This window comes from Squalius cephalus (assembly GCF_949319135.1).
Source record: "Squalius cephalus genome assembly, chromosome: 18".
Taxonomy (NCBI): Eukaryota; Metazoa; Chordata; class Actinopteri; order Cypriniformes; family Leuciscidae; genus Squalius; species Squalius cephalus.
The window spans coordinates 7,898,127-7,919,438 of NC_137139.1; the positions used below are offsets into that span (position 1 = coordinate 7,898,127).

The 21,312-nt window shown below is 39.2% G+C and overlaps 2 protein-coding genes across 2 annotated transcripts; one reads left to right on the forward strand and one right to left on the reverse strand.

Moving 5' to 3' along the window:
* Positions 1 to 653: 653 nt before the first annotated feature.
* Positions 654 to 6,296, forward strand: LOC307145393 (inactive serine protease 35). The gene is made up of 2 exons (XM_079848490.1): positions 654 to 774; positions 4,302 to 6,296. Exon 2 carries the CDS (start codon positions 4,312 to 4,314, stop codon positions 5,593 to 5,595), a length of 1,284 nt encoding a protein of 427 aa, XP_079704616.1. The 5' UTR covers positions 654 to 774; positions 4,302 to 4,311; the 3' UTR covers positions 5,596 to 6,296.
* A 70-nt stretch (positions 6,297 to 6,366) lies between these two features.
* Positions 6,367 to 19,086, reverse strand: tcp1 (t-complex 1). Its single transcript, XM_079848482.1, has 12 exons — positions 18,731 to 19,086; positions 17,951 to 18,036; positions 15,365 to 15,493; positions 15,016 to 15,113; positions 14,819 to 14,929; positions 13,228 to 13,409; positions 13,015 to 13,141; positions 9,663 to 9,838; positions 9,430 to 9,553; positions 8,240 to 8,432; positions 7,104 to 7,267; positions 6,367 to 6,809 (listed from the first exon to the last, which is right to left on the reverse strand). The coding sequence occupies exons 1-12, from the start codon at positions 18,801 to 18,803 to the stop codon at positions 6,596 to 6,598; spliced, it is 1,677 nt and encodes a 558-aa protein (XP_079704608.1). The 5' UTR covers positions 18,804 to 19,086; the 3' UTR covers positions 6,367 to 6,595.
* Between the last annotated feature and the right edge of the window lie 2,226 nt (positions 19,087 to 21,312).

Genomic DNA, 21,312 nt, shown 5'->3' on the forward strand with positions numbered 1-21,312 from the left:
TTATTCAAATATGAAGATCCATCATCCATGTTGAAAACTGGGATCTAAACAATGACAACGTTTTATAGGCTATACATTTAAAAAAAACACTTACGACTGTTTTTCAATTGGCGCTCACAACAAAAACTATTTTTCCATATTTTGTTCCCTCGGAAGTTACTGTACTTGTTTGTACATGACACACTGAAAAGTGATATTTACCTATTTCCAATCAAGCCGTACATAGGCCAGTATAGACAATGCGTGGTTAGCCTACAATAATGCACTTTACAGTTAGCCTTGGCTATGCAAAAATAAATCTTAGAGTGTGTGAAGAAGAGTCCAACTTAATTTGTATTATTTACTTTATGATAGGCTTACATTGGTAAAACTTTTTTTTTAAGATAAATCTCAACTATACATATATATATATATATATATATATATATATATATATATATATATATATATATATATATATAAAGCTGCTATATATACTATATATATAAAGCTGCATGTAGCCTCGTTTAAAAGGCTTGGGTGTGCTTGCCACAAATAACTCGTTTTTGTCTCTCTCTCTCTCTCTCTCTCTCTCTCTCTCTCTCTCTCTCTCTCTCTCTCTCTCTCTCTCTCTCTCTCTCTCTCTCTCTCTCTCTCTCTGAACGGTCTCGTGCATCATTCACAGCACAGCGCGCGCTGCTCCTCAACACACCGATCCGATCCTTGTCAAAACACTTGGATAGTACATGCAGTTACAGAAGAGTCCCCAGTTTTCTTCTCTCATCAAGTTTGAGGGTGAGTTCTTATTTTAAAAACTTTTTTTTTTTTTTTTTTTTAAATGCCAATGTAAATTAGGAACATGCATCGAAAAACGTGCCAATTAGGTGGAGACAGTTCAATACAATAGGCTAATAACACGGGTAATCCATATATTTTCACAATAGTGTTTACTCATTGCCTTATTTATATATTAAATGCAGAAATATCAGTGATTCGCTTAACCCTTTCTCACTGAATTAGGCTACTCTTTAAATTCAGCAATAACAAGAGCCTAATCCTTAAAGAATTGTCTACTCTGCATTATTCATGTTTAATTCAGCAATAATATGACAAATTCGCTTTTAATATAAGTTATGGCTTGATTAGAAATTAAAAATTATGAAAAAATTCCCTTAGCCAAAATAAAAATATATACATACATATGTGTGTGTATGTATGTATGTATGTATATAAATCTGTATGCTACCTTCAGTCCTGGACATAATTATTGTCACCCCTTAATTCTAAGTACAGAATTTATAATATCTTCAGAAATAAATGCAACTGAACCAATTTATGTATAATCATAAAACAGGTCCAAAGTTATTGAAAAACAACAAAAGGACTGGACACAATTATTGGCACACTTTTGATTAATTAGTTCCTTAAACAATATAATAATTAAAAAAACAACAACAAATAAAACTCATCTGTTGATATGATCTGATTTAACCAATGAATGATGGGTTTACTACATAAAAAGGGGCTGATTGTTTCCAGTTTCTTTTTCACAATGATGGAGAAAAGCTGTCCGAGTGCATCAGCAATGCATGATATTCAGAAACATTATTCAGAAAACAGGCTTCAAGGCAATTGGCAAAGATCTTGAAATCCCTGTTTCAACAGTTCATTATGTTATCAAGAAGTTTCACAGTCACAAAACTGTCAGACGCTTCCAGGACGTGGCGCCAAGTAGAAACTGGTTGGTGACTCTGGGGAAAAACCACCATGCACACGACGTTTAAAGAGCTTCAGGCTGACCTGTGCTGGTTTCAGCCAAGGCCAAGGAGGACAACACTATTGAAAGACAGGAACAAAAAGACAATACTAATTTTTGCTAAATCTTTCATAGATAAGCCACAGTCTGTCTGGGATAATGTTCTGGACAGATGAAACCAAATGAGCTCTTTGGAAATGCAGTGCATTGGTTTGTTTACAGGTGGCGAAATGAAGCATGTAAGGAAAAAAATAAAACACCCTAACTCTCACGCTGTGGGCCGGCTTCGCTGCCTCTGCTCCTGAAGGCATTGAATGTATCAAAGGAATGATGAAGCATTTTAAAGTGAAATGTGTTAGGTTTGAGGTGAAGGGCTGTTAGATGTGACTCTTTCAGCAGGACAACGACCCAAAACACACATCTAACAGCACCAAAGAAACGTTGAAAAGGAAAATATGAGGTGTTTTAAACTGGCCTAAATCCCATTGAAAAACTTAGGGAAGAGTGAAATCTGCCTTTGCAAAAAGGACTCCTGTAAACTCTAAAGTGCTTGAATGCATAGCAATGGAAGAGTGGCAGAAAATACCAGCAGACGTGTGTGAGAAGCTTCTGTATGGCTACAAGAAACTTTTGAGATTCTGCAACCAAATATCAGTAAAGAATGCCAATAATTGTGTCCAGCATACGTTTTGTCTGTATTTTTAATGTCACAATATTAACGCCTTCTTTTGTTGTTGTTGTTGTTCAATAACTTTCGACATGTCTTTAAAATATTCTGATTATACAAAATTGGTTAAATTGCACTGAATTCTGAAAATATTCTAAATTATGTACTCACATTTCAGGGGTGCCAATAATCCTGACCAGAACTGTACCTGCATATTACATACATAAATAGCACATGCAATTCTCTTTCTTTTCTGTGTAATACATTACTCAATAAATTCAGCAATAGCACTAACACAGCAAAAGTTATTTTTATCTTTTCATAACGTAAATGTAAAGTATTTCTGTTTTACCTCTTCTTTTCCTGAGAACATTTTATCAATTTTGTTTATTCCATGGTATTTGAACCCTTGACTTGACAGTGCCACAATCTAGTTGAGCTACAAGAACTACCATTAGGAAGTTCAGTATTTACACTTGGTACATTTTCTGCATTCATCTTCTTATGATCTCCAGTGGTGTTATGATTCTATAGTGTAAATGCATGGTTGTTCAAGCCACATGTGAATTTTACTCCTCCCCAAAATGGCACTACTTCAGCATAGCAATTCATGTGATGAGATCAGCCAATGGGAGTGTCTTTCTTCAGCAAAGCAGACCTCTATTGCCTTTATACTCCAATTGTTGAAGAAACCACCTCCTGTTTTTAATTTTCATTAGCCATCTCAAGTGCACCAACATTTTGCATCCCCACATTATCACAACCAGAAGTGATCTAGTTAAATTTCCATATAAATACCAGGAGTATATCATTGTAAATGAACTTAATCAGCAATCTGATCGATCACATGAAGTGACAAAGTGCAAAAACCTGCTTCGTCAGAGTAGACACCAACACAATATTGAAGTCTACTCTGTTCAATGGCCTGGACTGTCACCTTGGTGTTTGATCATGACGAAACATTGTTTTAGCCTCACTCCTGGAGCCAGTTGCTTAAACTGCCGAGACTAGTCTTACAAGTCAGTCATCCTTTTTTTCCTTTAAGACTATTCATAACTTTTTAAGTCAGTTACATAAAAACGTAGATTGGTCTAATTTGATACCAAATGTTAAGATTGATTACTCCTGACTAACTGCAAGTAGGACATACTAGTTCTTAAGGGTGTGTTCAAACTTGTAGTTCGGTTCACTTGGTTTGGACCAAAAAAATAAAAAACATTAGCCCTGGTCCGCTTAGCGTTCACATTGGCATTTTAACGCTGAACCTAAAAATAGCGAACCTAAAGGTATAAGGATATGTTCACAACCTGATTGCTTGGCTTATATTAAGTATATTTTGTGACAAAACTTACCGAACATCAAAAACAACGCTGTATTCTGGGCTAAATCTGCTCGTTGTAAGTGTGTAGCTTCATGTGATGGTATTTTGATCAGCTGAGATCTTGTGAAGAGCTTATAAAATGGTTAAATGAGATAAAACAGGATCAGGAATCCCTCATCACACAAATGAAGATCTGCAGTGAGGAGACACGGCTCTGATCCTGTACTGAACTGTGATAGGAAACATCACGACTATGATGAGAAAACATGCTGGAGCATTTTAGTGACATCTGCTTTTGGTGCGCGTTGTTCATATTTCAGTCGAACCGCACCAGAGCTTGTTTGTACGTGGACTGAGACTCATATTTTCAACGTCTCGGTCCTCTTGTTTGAAGACACCAAGGTTCAGATGGCAGCGCTCACACTTATTCAACTGAACCACACTAACAGAGCAATCGCACCAGGGTTTGTTTTAACTGAACCAAACATGCCAAGTGTGAACACACCCTTAGACACAGTCTTAACATAACTGTTATGTTTATGCAACTGGCCCCTGAACTCTTGTCTCTTTATCTTCAGGAAGAGCAAAATGACAGGCCCTCCATCTTTGTTGTTCAGTCTGACTGCATGGGCTGTGGCTGTCTCTTTGGTCTCCACTGGTGCTTCTACCACAAACTATGAAGATGACTGCCACTTGACACAGATTAAAGTCCCAGTGATCCTGGACGAAAGCACAGTGAGGCTTCAAAGCCCAGAATTCACTGCTGACGACGCAAGTGAGCCAGGAGTGATGTGCGGGATCGAGTGCCAACGAAAGCTGCCAGAAGCGAGGCCTGCTGAGCTGGAACGACTCCTGTCTTATGAAACCATCTACGAGAATGGAACGCGCATCTTCACCAAAATAAAACTGCAAGGGGTCACTGATTTAAGAAACACAACCTCTTCCGTGGTCTGCCAGACAGGACACCTTAAACGCAGAAAACGGCAGGTATACGGCATGGATGGGCGCTTTGTGATCACAGATAAACACTTCACCACCAATTTCCCATTTTCTGCCTCAGTGAAGCTCTCTACGGGTTGCTCCGGCATCTTGGTTTCTCCAAGACATGTACTGACTTCTGCCCACTGTGTCCATGATGGCCAAGTCTATTTGAAAGGGGCCAAGAGGCTCCGAGTGGGTATCATGAAGCTTCGCTCCAAACGCAGGGGAGGACGCCAACAAGGAGGCAGAAGGAGAGGAGAAAAGAGGAGAGAAGGTGAAGGGGATGTAGCCACTGAAGGACAACTACTTCAAAAAGTTATAGACAACAGAAGGAAAAGGAAGAACCGGTTTAGGCGAGACACAGATTCAAACCAGTCCAGACAACCAGTTTTCCGGTGGACACGAGTCAAACTGACTCAAGTGCCAACAGGTTGGACAAAGAGAGCAGGCAAAGAGCTCTCAGCTGACTACGATTACGCACTTCTGGAGCTCAAACGACCCCATAAGATGAAGTTCATGGAGTTAGGAGTTGTTCCGGTGGTCAAGGACATCCCAGCTGGAAGAATCCACTTCTCTAGTTTTGATAATGACCAATTAGGGAAAGTGGTCTACCGCTTCTGTTCGGTCTCGGAGGAATCGAACGACCTGATGTACCAGTACTGTGATGCACAGAAGGGATCGAGTGGAGCCGGTGTGTACGTGAGGCTACGGGATCAGGTGGGAAAAGGGAAGTGGAAGAGGAAGGTGATTGGCGTGTTCTCTGGACACCACTGGGTGGATGTCGACGGGATACAGAAGGACTATAATGTGGCGGTCAGAATAACACCCAGCAAGTATGCCCAGATATGCCACTGGATCCACGGAGATGCTAGTCGGTGTAAACTGGCCTGAAAAAGGTCAATTCAAGTTGAAGTAACTACATTAAATACATCCAACTTGTCAGGAAGTCCTCATGACTGCTGGGACGGTCTACTTGCAAACTTTAGAACTGGTCATATTTGTGACCTAATGGAAAGTTCATGGTGAGTAGTTGCAAACACAAATCTTTACAGGAAATGCCTTTTTTTTTTTTTTTTGGAAATGGACGCTACATATTTCTGTTTTCATTGCCAAAATTTGAGACTGTAGGCTTTGTGACATCATGCTCAGGCCATGTTTATGTTTAAAAGCCAACATCAGTTAACTACTGAAAAGCAAAACAACTTGACATTCAGTATGATTTTTGTTTAAGTTCTTGAAGAGTTCACCAAATATGAAAAATGTCACCGGTTACATGGAGAAGAGCCTGTTTTCCGTAGAAGAAAAGTGGATGGTGATTCACACTACCTCTGAGAAATTAAATTGTGAACAGTTTAAAAGTTTTTAGAATAAAATGATGTAAATCATATGGTCTATTATGCGTTTTAAAGCCTGGCAGTATAAATCACCTTCCAGTTTTCCTGCATGGAAAGTTTTGTAGCTTGAAATGAGTTGGTGGTAATGCATAACTGGTGTGATTGTTTTGGTTTTATTGTATTTGTATTTATTTAATATTAAATGCCTTTGTCTAATAAAGTCCATTCAGTTAAAATAAGCATTCATTCATAAATGAGCATCAGTTTCTGTGGTTTTGATTCACACAAAACATGGTTTTAATATTTTTAACCACAAAATGTGAAACGATTTTCCTTTTTACACCATTCTGGTTTATTTTTGTTGTTTTGAAATGGCAGAAAAAGAAACATTTGTTACATTACACACGACAAATAGCCATGTTAACAGCAAAAAATAAGTAACGCAAACAAAGTGCACATTCTACACTAACAGCTCATCTGTTGGATCCAAATATAAATACAAAGCTGAGCGGAGTGACACCAGAACCAGCCAACTGATGATCTGATGCAGCTGGGCTTTAATCCTCCAGAGAGCCTGATTGGACAGCATCCTGGTAGGACGGCCCGCCCTCCTTCTGGTCCGGGTAGAGCTTGATGAGGTCGTCGATTCGGAGGATAGTGATGGCTGCCTCTGTGGCGAACTTCAGACTCTTGGTTTTGACCATTGTGGGTTCATACACTCCCGCCTGCTTGTTGTCTCTAGGCTTTCCATTTACCAGGTCCAACCCGATCCTAAGAGCAGACACACACACACAAATACAAATAAACAGGGTTAAACAGAGTAATCCATCTATTTTTAAACTGCACTGGCTCTCGGTTTAATCCATAATAGGCCACATCACTTCCAAATTATTGTCTGAATCAATCCCATCAATACCATTTAAAAGCCATTTCAGGCGAGTGAACCAAAACCTTACTTCTAAACACTACCATTTTTATTCCTGATTGTATGTTTGTCTGACAGCGCAGTCGTATTTCTAAGACCTGAACAGGTTCCCTGTGTGATGAGGAGAGAGCGACACTAACCATTTGAGGTTCTTGCGTTCGGGGTTGACCTGAGCCTCATTGTGGAAGGCTCTGAGTTTGGCCACCAGGTCGGTGGAGTCTTGCGCAGCGTTGACTGCCAGAGTTTTAGGAATGATGAGCAGAGAGCGAGCAAATTCAGCAATAGCCAGCTGCTCACGGGAACCCTACACACACACACACACACACACACACACACAATAGTTATATGCATACGCACAACTTCACAAGCAAGTGATTAAAAAGCACAATTACCGTATATTAACAACAGAGCACAACAGTAACCATGGTTTCCCCCCAGAATACTGAAAAATAAAGAGACTTTGCTACAACTCCTGTTTCCATTGTAACTTACTATTATTTTATCCACAATATTCTTTTATCGTGGTTAACAGTTCATTCAATAAAAAGGTAAACCTTAGTTAACATGAACTAAGAATGAACAATAGTTCTTCAGCAATTATTAATCTTAGTTAATATTAATTTCAACATTTACTAATACGTTATTAAAATCAAAAGTTGTATTTGTTAACATTAGTTAATGCACTGTGAACTAACATGAACAGCTGTATTTTTATTAACTTCCACTAACAAAGATGGATAAATACGGTAACAAATGTATTGCTCATTGTTAGTTCATGTCAGTTAACTATTGAACATTATTGTAAAGTGTTACCAAAAAAATAAAATAAAAGCTGAAATCTCACTGATGTATAGATGAATGTAACCTGAGTGCTAACAGTAGATCCGTCTAGAAAGGTTTACAGATAAATCACTCAATGGAGAGAATGAATGAATTGGGAATAGTCTGTAACGGATCACACACAGGCCTAGAGAGGGTTAATAAGCCTCAATGATAAACTGCGCGTGTTAGTTCAGAGCAGGACGGATGCAGCTGTCAGCAGAGCTGTTTATCTGTCCCTTTCCACACACACTCATGTAACCGCACAAGACAGGCACGGCAGCAATTATAATGGGAGTGTGTTCATTCATGCAATCATGCACAACAGTAAAACTGGTCTCAAATTCATTCTGACAATAAAAGCTTGCCTGTTGCATTTAGACATTTATATATCGGCTACAATACAATCTTGACTTGATGAACTTGATCGCAGCAGCAGTGAAGGACTTGCTCTCACCATGCTGGTGGCGTAGTTCTCCAGATAGATGGAGAGAGCCGCCTCGACAGCGCCACCTCCTGGCACCACAGATTTGGACTCCAGCACCCTCTTCACCACACACAGGGCGTCATGCAGCGAGCGCTCCATCTCATCACACATGAAATCATTCGCCCCGCGCAAGATGAGAGAGGCACACGTGCGTGCCTTAGTGCTGAAATACAGAGAGGGAAATTAGTTTTCTCAGGCCTGAAATTTGCCATTTTAAAATTACAATATCTTTTTCGCAAGGGATTTATTTGTATAAACATTTATTATTTCGCTTACTTCTAATCCCTATATTTATATCATTAAATGTGATGAGGAAGGAAAACTGAACAAGTCATTACTGGTCTGTGTGTTCAAATAGAAATGTTTTATTACACTGATTTTAATTTTCTCTCTCCTCACATTTAACTAGCACAGTTTGTGTGAAGAGACGTCCAGTTTATTTGTATAGCGCATTTCCCACACACCTACCATCCAGTTCTGCTTTAAATTAATTTGGGCTTGGTGCTTATAAAACAAATTCTAGTGACATTCATTATAATTATTCATTGCAAACATTTTATTTACTGTTATTTTACATGATTTCTGAATGCAACCAACGCAACTTTTACTTTCAGTGCAAATTTAATTTGAGACTTATCTTCCATATTTTTTTGAAAATCTGTTCAATGGCATCTCTTTAACTTGAGACGTACAGATTATTCTGCTAAAAAGATTTAGCGCTCATTTGCAGGATAATGCTAGTGCAAAGTAAAGTGACCAAAAGGAACCAGAAGTGATTTAGGCCCGGTTTCACAGACAGGGCTTAGACTAAGCCAGGATTAGACCATAGATCAATTAGGACATTTAAGTAATTTTTATAAACATGATTAGAAAAAAACATTACCGATGTGCATCTTAAAACTAAAAAGGCACTGATATATTTTTAAGATCAGTCAGTGCAAGTTTATTTCAGTGGAAACAGCTCAGACTTACATTTTAGTCTAGGACTAGTCTTAAGCCCTGTCTGTGAAACCAGGGGATAATGAGCCAGACTTTCACTAAACTGGCTGTGTGGATTAATCTCTGGAGGACGTAACAGGCTGGCATCCTAAACACACATCTTCAGAATCCAGCTAATGTCAGTGATACGTTCTGATGACGGAAAAGGAACATGATCTCACTTTTTGACAAGGATGAGCTCGTCGTCACACACTCTCTCCTGCACCACCTCCTCGGCCTGACCCAGCATGGACACCTCGAACGTCTCCTCGCCCTCCAGGTTGGACAGAGATGAGCAGACAGTGGCTGTAGGGGGAAAGTCAAAACACAGACAGTGAGAATAAAACACCTTCAAGACAAGAAGGGCTAAACCTAAGGTTAAGTGAAGGTAAAAGCTTAAGTGTAGTCAGCTGACCGCCGGTAGCTTTGGCGATGCGTTTGAGGTCCTTCTTGAGCACTCTCCTCACAGCCATGGCTCCCACATCTACAAAGTACTTCAGACACATGTCATCAATGCCTCCGGTGGCCAGAATCACGTTTGCCCCCGACGCCAGGATCTTCTGAATGCGCTCCTTCGTGATGTCTGATTCCCTGAGGAACACATGCAGAAGAGGCACATTTATAGTGATACGACAGCAGTGTTTCCCCATTAATAACCTAGACTCCTACTCCAAATATCTAATTTGTCCTACCACAACTTTATAATAAACTGAAAAAAATGTGAATTTCAAATCACTTAAAAGTTCTCTAACGCTGTATTTTGCAACAATTGCTTTGGCAAAGTAACCGTCAAATGAACGCAGTGCAAAGCGTGATAATATGGCTTTGTGCCCTTATCAAAATGCTGTGATTTGATTTTGTTGAGCTGTGGGTTTCAAAGCGAAGCGCACTCTTTGCTCACGCAGTCAGCTTATGTTTTCCAGGTGACAGTGAATGAATGCAGTGAAATCTGCATGTTCTGTGAGTTTAACATGCATTTGGGAACGAAATGTGTGCCAGTTACGCTTCATTTTCCAACATTATTGTGGACAGATTGCAGGATTTCACTAGAATTGAAATGAGATGCATTTGTAAACCAGTCTTGATATAAACAGCAGTGTTCTGCCAAAATAAAAGGAGGATCGAGGTCCAACCCCTATAGTGTCACAAAATCCAGTGGGGAAACAGTCTTGTGACAGTCTTACTTCAATCAGAAATAATTGAGAGCTGGCACTTTCCAAAAACATGAGAAATCATGGCCTGAACAGTTTTCACTAGTGCTGATACACTATATACTGTATATTCATATTTTATTACAGAAACTGATTATTTAAAGTAACTAAACCAGTACCTAAGGCTGCATTCATTTGATTAAAGTGATAATTGTAATATTGGGAAATATCATTACAATTTAAAAATACCATCATAGAAATAACAGAAAACTATTAAAGCTGAATTTTCAGCATCATTACTCCAGTCTTCAGTGTCACATGATCCTTCAGAAATCATTCTGAGGATTTTGCAATCTCATTTTATGCAGAAGGGAAATGCCTATGACTGTATAAAACATTTCATTGTTTACACTCGAAAGCAACTTTTGCTGCAAATCCCAAAAAGTGACTGAACGCAGCAATAGACCTTATCCAAAGCAGCGCCATCTGATTTTAAACACCAATGAAAGTAATGTTGTGAGGGATAGACATACATCTCTTCAGGTATTTTCATAATAATAGATTATATTTATAATGCAATACTAATTTGACATAGCCTTTACCATTGTACAGAATACTATAAATAATATATTTTCTGTCTGATTTGCCACATCAGATCACAGAAGGTTATTTAAAACTCGATTTGTGGTATAAAGTAAGTTAGGAGCCAAAAATGGTTTTAATCTCAAAAGTTGTCATGTATTTATGGTGTGCTAAGCTAACATGCTAGCTAACCCTAAGATGCACCTGGCACCTAGCCTAACTTTACAAAATTAAGCCATTTATAAAAATATAAAAATTGGGAATCCAGTGGGGAAACAGTCTTGTGACAGTCTTACTTCAATCAGAAATAATTGAGAGCTGGCACTTTCCAAAAACATGAGAAATCATGGCCTGAACAGTTTTCACTAGTGCTGATACACTATATACTGTATATTCATATTTTATTACAGAAACTGATTATTTAAAGTAACTAAACCAGTACCTAAGGCTGCATTCATTTGATTAAAGTGATAATTGTAATATTGGGAAATATCATTACAATTTAAAAATACCATCATAGAAATAACAGAAAACTATTAAAGCTGAATTTTCAGCATCATTACTCCAGTCTTCAGTGTCACATGATCCTTCAGAAATCATTCTGAGGATTTGATGCAAGAAACATTCCTGATTATTATCAATGTTTATTAATTATTATCAAAACAGTTGTGTTGCTTCATATTGTTATGGAAACTAATGTCTTTACTGTTACTTTTGTTCAATTTAAATGCATTCTTACTGAATAAAAGTATGAATTTCTTTTAGAGCCAGACCGATAAAGGATTTTTAAGGCCGATACCGATACAAATATTTGGTGATTTAAAAATCCGATATTCTGATATATCGGCCGATATATATAAAAAAAAATAAAAAATCCAGAAATGCGTAACAAAACATCAACAGATTTCCCCAACATTAGTTATTTGTCGTTATTTAAGAGTCCTCAGCCTTACTAAAATAATATGATAATTCAGTTTAAAAATAAACTTGTTTGATTTATTGTCACAACAGAACAGAATATATTGAAGTTCTGATAAATATAATGTATAAAAATACAAACTTAAGATATGAAACAAAGTCCTTTGAAAAAAAAAGTCAACTATTATTATTAATATTGACAGTAATAATTCAATTATGTAATAATGTGTATGTGTGTGTGTGTGTGTGAAGAACTGATAAGATTGTAAATGTGTACCTTGAAATGCAATGTAAGTCGCTTTTGATAAAAGCGTCTGCCAAATGTCAATGTTATAAGCTACCTTATAATTACAATGTCAACTTGCTTATCCCTTTACCTGCACTCTTTTAATTCTATCCATCTATTCCATCAAGCTACAACAAACCATTTTCAATCATCATTTGCTGCCTGCCTTCTAAAATCTACTACTTAGTGATGCACTAAATACATTATGTGACTCGTTAATGCTGCGGCTAAACGAAGTCAGCAACGCACACTTGGATTTCACACACGTGTAAAAGAAAAGCTAACTTTTATGCACAGGCTATGTTTGATACTTTTTCTCTATGTCTAAATGTTCACTCCTCGCGTGCCTAACTTACATTTTACAATGCAGAGACTGGAACTACAGATATGCTAGTTATAAATACAGTAATCATTACTTTATTCAGGCAGAATATGTTCGTTGTGATTTCCAAGCTCATTGATGTTAGCGGTCTTCCTTGTATAGTGCCCTCTGGTGGACAAACTATGCAGCGCCAACACTCATAACATGGTTGAAGGGTGTTTCGTCCGCTTTTATTTTATTTTTTAAGTATTCATTTATCGGCCATTATAAATGCCGATACCGATAGTTTGGAAAATGCCTAATATCGGCCAATGATATCGGCCCGCCGATATATTGGTCGGGCTCTAATTTCTTTAAAAAAAGATAGTCTTATAGACCCCAAACGTTTAGTGTTATACATAGATGTATGTTGCACAGCCCAAAAACCAAACAGAGACACGTCTATATATGGAAGAGTTATAACCACAAAAGTTTTTTTTTTTTTTTTTTTTAAGCAACGTGACCTCACCTCTGTCTGATTTGGTCCAGTTTCTCAGGATCATTGATGACCACCTGAACACCCATCTTCATCTTGGTTTTCATCAGACTGAAGTCCAGACAGGCTATCTTGGCATTGGACACACGCTTTACCATTCCTAAACAAATACCAGACATTTTACTACACGGTCACACTAACACATACTATGCAAACGGCAATAAAACAAGCAGCGCGCGAACAGACCTTGCGATCCGACGGTGCAGTTAAGAGCGTATCCGTTGACGAGGAAACTCTCCTTCTGGCTGCGCCCGTGAGCCTTCAGCACATTGACGGAGTTGATGGGATAGCGAGCCACACCTTTACCATCAACAAACTTCACAGCCAGGGCAGCGTCCACCACCATATTAGCAAAGAAATCAGCATCACTAACACAACGTCAAGGAACAACATCTGATTTCAAATGATTAGTCAATGCGTATCAATCTCATTTTATGCAGAAGGGAAATGCCTATGACTGTATAAAACATTTCATTGTTTACACTCGAAAGCAATTTTTGCTGCAAATCCCAAAAAGTGACTGAACGCAGCAATAGACCTTATCCAAAGCAGCGCCATCTGATTTTAAACACCAATGAAAGTAATGTTGTGAGGGATAGACATACATCTCTTCAGGTATTTTCATAATAATAGATTATATTTATAATGCAATACTAATTTGACATAGCCTTTACCATTGTACAGAATACTATAAAAGAATATATTTTCTGTCTGATTTGCCACATCAGAAGCCACATCAGATCACAGAAGGTTATTTAAAACTCGATTTGTGGTATAAAGTAAGTTTGGAGCCAAAAAGGGTTTTAATCTCAAAAGTTGTCATGTATTTATGGTGTGCTAAGCTAACATGCTAGCTAGCCCTAAGATGCACCTGGCACCTAGCCTAACTTTACAAAATTAAGCCATTTATATATATATATATATATATAAAAATTCTTTATGATAACAATTATTTCTGACTTTACAATAAACTGCCAAATGTTTGCTTTTCAAATGAAGGGCTGTTTACATGACACCGTTTTCAGCTAAAACCGTAAAACTTATGCGTTTTGGCTGTTCGTTTACACGACGACAGCGTTTTGGGTGCCTGAAAACGCAAACTGTAGAAAACGGGTTACAAAGTGCAAGTTCTTGACAACTGTCTCCATGTAAACAACAAAACCGTGAATCTGTGAAGACGATGACGTCATGCACATGCGTATTACGTGTTCAGTCTATAGTGTTTCATCGCCCTCTAATGGCCTGGCAGCAGAATACAGCGCTTTTAGTCGTTTTCATGGATCGGTGTGAATGGGGATCGTTTTGACAATGGTGTCGTCTGTGCGCGGGAAAACTGAAAGGAATAACTTCTCGGTTTTAAGAGTGTCACTGTCGTGTAAACGTACCCTGAGACCATACTTACGCTTTTAGAGCAAAGGGTTCATGAACTGTATGTGTTTTAGTTTGGGTATGCCATTTTTGGGGATGTTTTCAAAAGCTGGCTAACAAGTTAAGACTTCATTTAACTCATTTAAAACTGTGCTTGAGAGAATACTCGACAAAACGGGCATTTTGGCATAATTTTGTGTGTTTTTACCCGTTCAAGCAGTGTGTTGTGTGTGCCAGTACCGCACTGAGTTCTCTTTTTTGTGTCTTATCACGCATGAATGGTTTAAAAAGCATATGCATGAATAAGTGCGTGGTCATGTAATGTAACGCTAGCCAAAGGATGACGGGGAAAAATTTAACAAAAGATAAAACCACACTATGAAACACAATGGACAGCGCAAAAGGATACACTCCAATGATCTTAGAAGACATGGATGTCTTGGCTGCATTGATGAGACACTCTCTGCCCAAGTCATCTGTGGCGATGGTCAGATTCTCATTGATGTATCGGACCGCCTCCCTATGAACCACAGCAAATCACACCCATTAACGCACACGTCCTGCTTAATCATGCTTAAACAAGACGGCACAGGAAGAGTTTCTTACTTGCAGGCCAGTCTGTATCCACTGATGATGGAGGTGGGGTGAATCTTCTGCTTGACAAGCTCGTCTGCACTCTTCAACAGTTCAGCAGCAATGATCACCTACACACACACACACACACACAGATGAGGGGTTTCAACAACACAAACCTACTCTGAGATTCAATCATTCTCTAATGTACTGTCAGACGTGTGGAGGCAGCAGAGGAAGACCTGCACGTCCCACAGTTCACGACAGACAGTTTCTGTGTCCTGTTAGCATAGCCACACACTGACACAACCCAGATGGATGGCACTATTACAGGAAGAGTTTGTATATAAGAGACACTCATCTAAAGTAAGAAATGCCTCACCACTGATGTTGTGCCGTCTCCGACCTCCTTGTCCTGCAGCTCGGCGAGTTCACACAGGACCTTGGCCGCCGGGTGCTCCACCTCCAGCAGCTTCAGGATGGTGGCCCCGTCGTTGGTGATGGTCACGTCCTGAAACACACACTAGCATTAGCAAACAAACCAGAAACACGTCATCTGTGTGGACGCTAGATCTGGACTGAGAACAATGGATCTTCATTTCGATCAACGAAATCTTGTAATCTATGCAGTTTTTAGTTGAAAAACTTTGCCAAACACTATTTGTAGCACGCCTCCCATTCAATAATCATAAAAAAGCTTTGTGCTTTACGTTTGTCCATTTTATAACTCTTTATTACATGGCTTGGTTTAATTCTAATGTAGAATGTGGTGTGTTATTTCTTGATAACCGCTGCTAAGGATAACACACCGTTGCCATGAAAAACAGAGCGTTGCTATGGACACAGGATTCTAACCGTAGAGACGGAACGGACTATTTTCTTTAGCGGAAGCAATACAATCGTTTTTAAATCAATAAACTCCTTTTTAAATCAATATTTTGTGTCAAATTATTGATTTATTTGGTAGGTAGCCATGTAATAAGCGAGAGCGAGGGGGTTGTTATAGCGGATACAATACAATACCTCCGCTTCGCGTCAGGGTCCTGATCAGACAACCGCCTCGCTCTACATTATCCCTTACACAACTCAAACAATAAATGTGTTTTTGGATCGCATCAGTAAGCCGCATCAGTTCAAGCAGATCATCTCATGGGGTGTAACAATACATCGATCAAACGTCTAACGATACATCGATGCCACGTGTAAAATACCGATATACGGTACCTTTATTTTGACACTCTCCACATCTCCACGTAACGGCCATCTATGCACCTCCGCCAAAGCGCACATTTTCGTTTACTCACCATACTGTCTGCCGGTGCGTCTTTAAAACGGTAGTTTTCGAAAAAGACGCCTGACAAGATTGACTGAACCCTAAACACGTTTTGTCACAAAAGCCGGTTTTGTCCACCGTCGAGGCATCGCGAGTTCATGCTTCACAGATTCAGATTGTTTTCTTTAGTGCCGAGTCAGAATTCAAAGCTATTTTCATGGCAAAAATTCCATGTTTTACACCAGAAACCGACAAGCACCCTTGCTGTTTGTGAACACAACCCAATACGTCAGCGCGCAGTATTCAGGTTAGACAAGTCACTTCGAAAAGACACGCTTAGCTGAGAGGGGTTTCGTCAAAGCGGACTAAAAGTGATCGAGGGTGGATCATTTCAACGAACTTGATGAACCCGTGATATCTTCTTCGGGGCGTAACTGAGGAAAATAAAAGCTGACACTTTTTCACAGAAGCTTGTTAAAGCTGCACGTTAGTGATGAGGGAAAAGATCCCTGTATTGCGTCTAATCACAACAACAACAGTTTGTCAGGCGTCTAAGTCAGCTGGAGATTAACGTTACAAAGATTAACCGAGTGTTTTATTATATATCATAGCAATTACTTGTTTTTTTTTACTCTGAAACAAGAAATGTGGAGTTATCTGCTTTTGCCAAAACAACGATTTTTTGAGTTATCTGCTTTTGCTAAAAAACTAACTTTTCATTTAGTAAGTTACCTGTATTTTTTGAGTTATTACTTAATAATAACAACCCAGCTGCAGTTTGATATTACTTGGAATGTATAATAAAAAATAATAATAAAAAAAACATGATTTATGAAAATGAACAAGAACGGAGTTTTCCGTTTTTGCAAATTAACTCTTCTGTTGTAAATGTCCCAACTGGGAGAGAGTGTGCACTTTTCAAAGAGTTTAATTAAATGCTCATGTTATATATTTTGGTTGCATTTGTGAGTTACTAAAAATGTAACTGGTTGTGTAAACTTGGCACATAATATCTAAATATCTATAAATCGATCGCTATAGCCCTGAATTGAATCGTATCGCAGAATTTTGAGGTATCGGCAAATATCGTATCACTGGCTGAGAGAATCTATGTCGTATCGTGATGAACGGTCCGATTTACACCACTACTCTTTACTACTAGTTACAGCACCAAATACACAAACAATGTGAAAAGATACAGAACAATTTACCTCCTGTGTCGTGTAATCGCTCTATCAGTGTTTCAACCAGGGAAAGACATCAATAAAACAGCTTATCATCAATGTAACGTGACATTTACCTCCGAAAAGCCATTTAATAACCATAAACGTGTTAGTTATAATCTTATTTGCAGATTCAAATTTTTATAGTAATATTTTTTAGTAAATTTGATTTACTGGTTATAAAATAAACTTGCATATTTTCTATTATATATGTATATGTATATATTCATCACTACATTCCTAATGTTCCCAATCAGAAAGTTGATAAAAAAATTAAAAAAAAGTTTTGTTAAACTGTAAACAATCAGTGAAAGGTTGTAGCACAACTTTATGATTTGAAATTATTGTATTCTACTTAAGTGGAACTTCCCCAAACCGGAAGTGCCTCCTGTAACCTAAACTTAGGCTCATCATGAGGAAGCTGAATGAGACTGAACATCACTCTGACAGGGGGAAGCGCGTTTAAACTTACACCAATGTCATCCACCAACATCTTGTCCAGTCCTACGGGACCGAGGGAGCTCTTGACGATGTTAGCGATGGATGCAGCGGCCATGACTGCAAAAGAACAAAAACAATATCAGCATATGAATGAATATTTCACTTCTCTGCTCAACATGAGGATGCAGACAGTTGTCGTTTTTTAATGCAAAGTTAAAATGCAAAAGGTTAGAGAAGCGTAACCAAGTCACATAAGAGTTTGTTTATGTCGTCTGTGCTTTTATGCAGTTTATAGCCTATTATGGGCTTAAAACTGACACTAAACGGGGCGTGGATGCAGCATCACACAATGGCAGAAAAGTCTACAGTTGCCAAAGCCTATGTACATTGATGGTAATATATACATGCATTACATATCCTTCTTCCACGTTACTGTATCGTGTTGTGCAAGCAAGGACTTTTCCCCATCACAGCATCACTCATACTTCATTTTCACATGCTTTGATTCATCCATCTGATAAAGTCACACACATGCGTAGCTGTATCAGTGATGGGTAATCCAACGTCGCCGGGTCAGGAAACACAATCACTGTACCGACAGCGTGCAGACCAAAGGAACTAACATAATACCGACAAAACAAGACAGTGAATACGTCTTTTGTTGTAGGTTCAGTTTTTAACACTGGTTCCTCTGAGCCGCACGTGCTGCTCGAGACACCGGCCGCATCAGCTCTTCCGGTTAAACATCGCCACACCGGGCCGTTTATCGCACCGCTTTGTTTTACAGTGGTCAAACATGCTCCCGACTCACCGTTTTGAGCCCTGACGGACTCGCCGGACGTCCTCTGGCCGAGCACGGTTAACGGACCCTCTGTCATAGACATGTTGGACTGGAGAGAAGAATGGAGACGCGCGCGCTGGGTTATGGGTAGGTGCGCGCGGGAGGGGCGCGCGTGGAAAGTTCCAGATCAATCCTGATAAACAGCTTTCTTTCAGTTCACACTCACATACATGAGCCGCTTAACCTCTCTAAAGACTCGACTCTACACAGTGATGTCTATAAAGAGCAATAAAACCACACAGATTTATCCAAAGACCGTTAGAGTTTGAAAAAACTACAATTCCCTGTTTGAATGTGGTAATTCATTCGATGGTTTTCGTCAAGGCATTTACTAAGATTGAGGGACATCTAGTGGACTGGGGGAGCAGCGGCAGTTCTATTACCGTGTGTTAGTGATGGGAGAAACGACTCTTTTCAAAGATTCGAATCAATTGAACCAATTGCTTCACAAAATGATTCACAGGTTCGAAGCGTTGTTTCGAAACGCCATACGCTGGTGACCCCTGCTGGTCAGAACAGTGGAAATGCAACAACTCAAGCCAAACATGCATAAATCTATCAAATGCAATTAACTAATCGATTAAACATCAAGTGTCTGTACAATATGTGTTCTTTTATCCATTTTCAGGGCTTGTTTTGTTTGTTCCATGGATGGCTTATAGAAACAGCAAACAGGCCAATAGACTTGGTCGGTGTCAAGTCTAAAATCCTAGAAAGCTAAGAAAAAAAAATCCTTTCCCCCTGACTGGAAAAGCATGGTGATGAACTGAACTGAAAGAATCAACATTGATAACGTGTTGTTTATGACAATTAAAAGTAAATTACACACAAAAAAAAAAAAAAAAAAAAAAAAAAAAATATCAATAGGCCTATAGCGTTTTTTAAAAGCTTGCGTTTGTTAGTATAAGAACGCTGGCAATTCTGATGACGTCACTGGAATGGTAGGACCTGCGAAGGTATATAGGCAGCTGCAGCTGCAGGTCCTATACACACGAAAATGAGTCATTTTGGTTACGCGTTTGAGCCTGTGAGGGACAGGCCAGTAGTACCTGACTACCACCACAAGGAGGACGATCAGTTTCAGGCTCCACCTACAGTACAGGATCGTTTGGGGGGGAAGTGACTGGTGTGGGTGCGGGCGCGGGCGCGGGCGCGGGCGCTGCCGGAGCATGGACACTGCACCGGAATCGATCTGTTGCAGAGAGGACAACCTGGAACATTTATTTTTATGGAATTAGACCATATCGCATATATCAATATAGTTCAAATTTGTGATCCTTGCTCCCCGCGCCCCCGCTCCTCCTTTTCCACTCTGCGTGCGTGTTTAGAGCATGTTATGTTATGAGTGGCGAATCATGACTACTTCAGAAAACCCAGCACAATAGGAACTACCAGGCAGTGACGTAAGTGTACGCTGAAATAAAGTCTTTCACCTCAGAAAAACGGACTTTCTTGTCCTGTCAGCCGTTATACTGTGCTCGGAGCGCACACTCTTCAATTGCACGCGCAAATGCGGCGGCGCGCGCTGTATCGCCTCACTGATCAAGTGCAAAAGAAACTACGAGCATGCAACGCCGTTACGTTGTAAATTACACGAAATAAAAGTAATGCAGGTATGATACAGATTGTATTTGCTATGTACATATAGTCAATTATTAATGGAGCAATAGTGGTTCATGGTGTTATAAGAGGGAAATGTGGTGGGAGGTTGGACGGCTGTAGCCTGTCATGCACTCTCATTTATTGTATACAAGCACTTTATGCATTTTAATAAATAGAGACTGCTTATATATGTCGTGTGCATTTAGAGAAAAATACTAAAACATGGTTGAGGTACTGTGCGTTTGAAAGTCGAGGCAGATAAATGGCAAATGTGATTGGACGAATTCATCCAATGGGATCGCTTGTTAAGTTAGCTGCACGCAAAATGTTAATATCAAAATACTGCACGGCCGGTTACTGTACAGATACCTCTTACTATGGATCTAGCAGCTAACGTTAGTTCTGCGAGTTGAACTCCCTGCATCAACAATGTTTACTGACACGATGAACATCACCTAGCTTCAGGGTGAGTAGAGAGGGACATTGGATTTTGTTTACAGACCTGGGGCCTCATTTATAAAACTGTGCGTAGAAACCTTACTAAAAGTGTACGTACGCACAAAAGCCAAAAATGGCGTACGCAAAAAAATAATCAGATTTATAAAACTGTGCGTACGCACACCTGCACGCAATTTTCACTTTATAAATCACAGCCTACCTGATAATTTGCGCACGCAAAAAAAAAACATTTACCGCCCTTTCTCCGCCCACATTCAACCATATATAGACAATGCAAATTACCTCATTAGCCATGCATATATTAAAGGAGCAAGGAAATTTGTGTTTTTTAAAAACAAAATCATGGCAGCAATGGAGAGCAAGGGTAAGAAGCGAAATTTCTCTGAGGCAGAAATAGAGGTTCTTGTGAGTGAGGTGGATGAAAGGAAGGCTATTTTGTTTGGTGGCCACAGCAGTGGAATTACCAATAAAAAAAAAATTTTAGAGTGGCA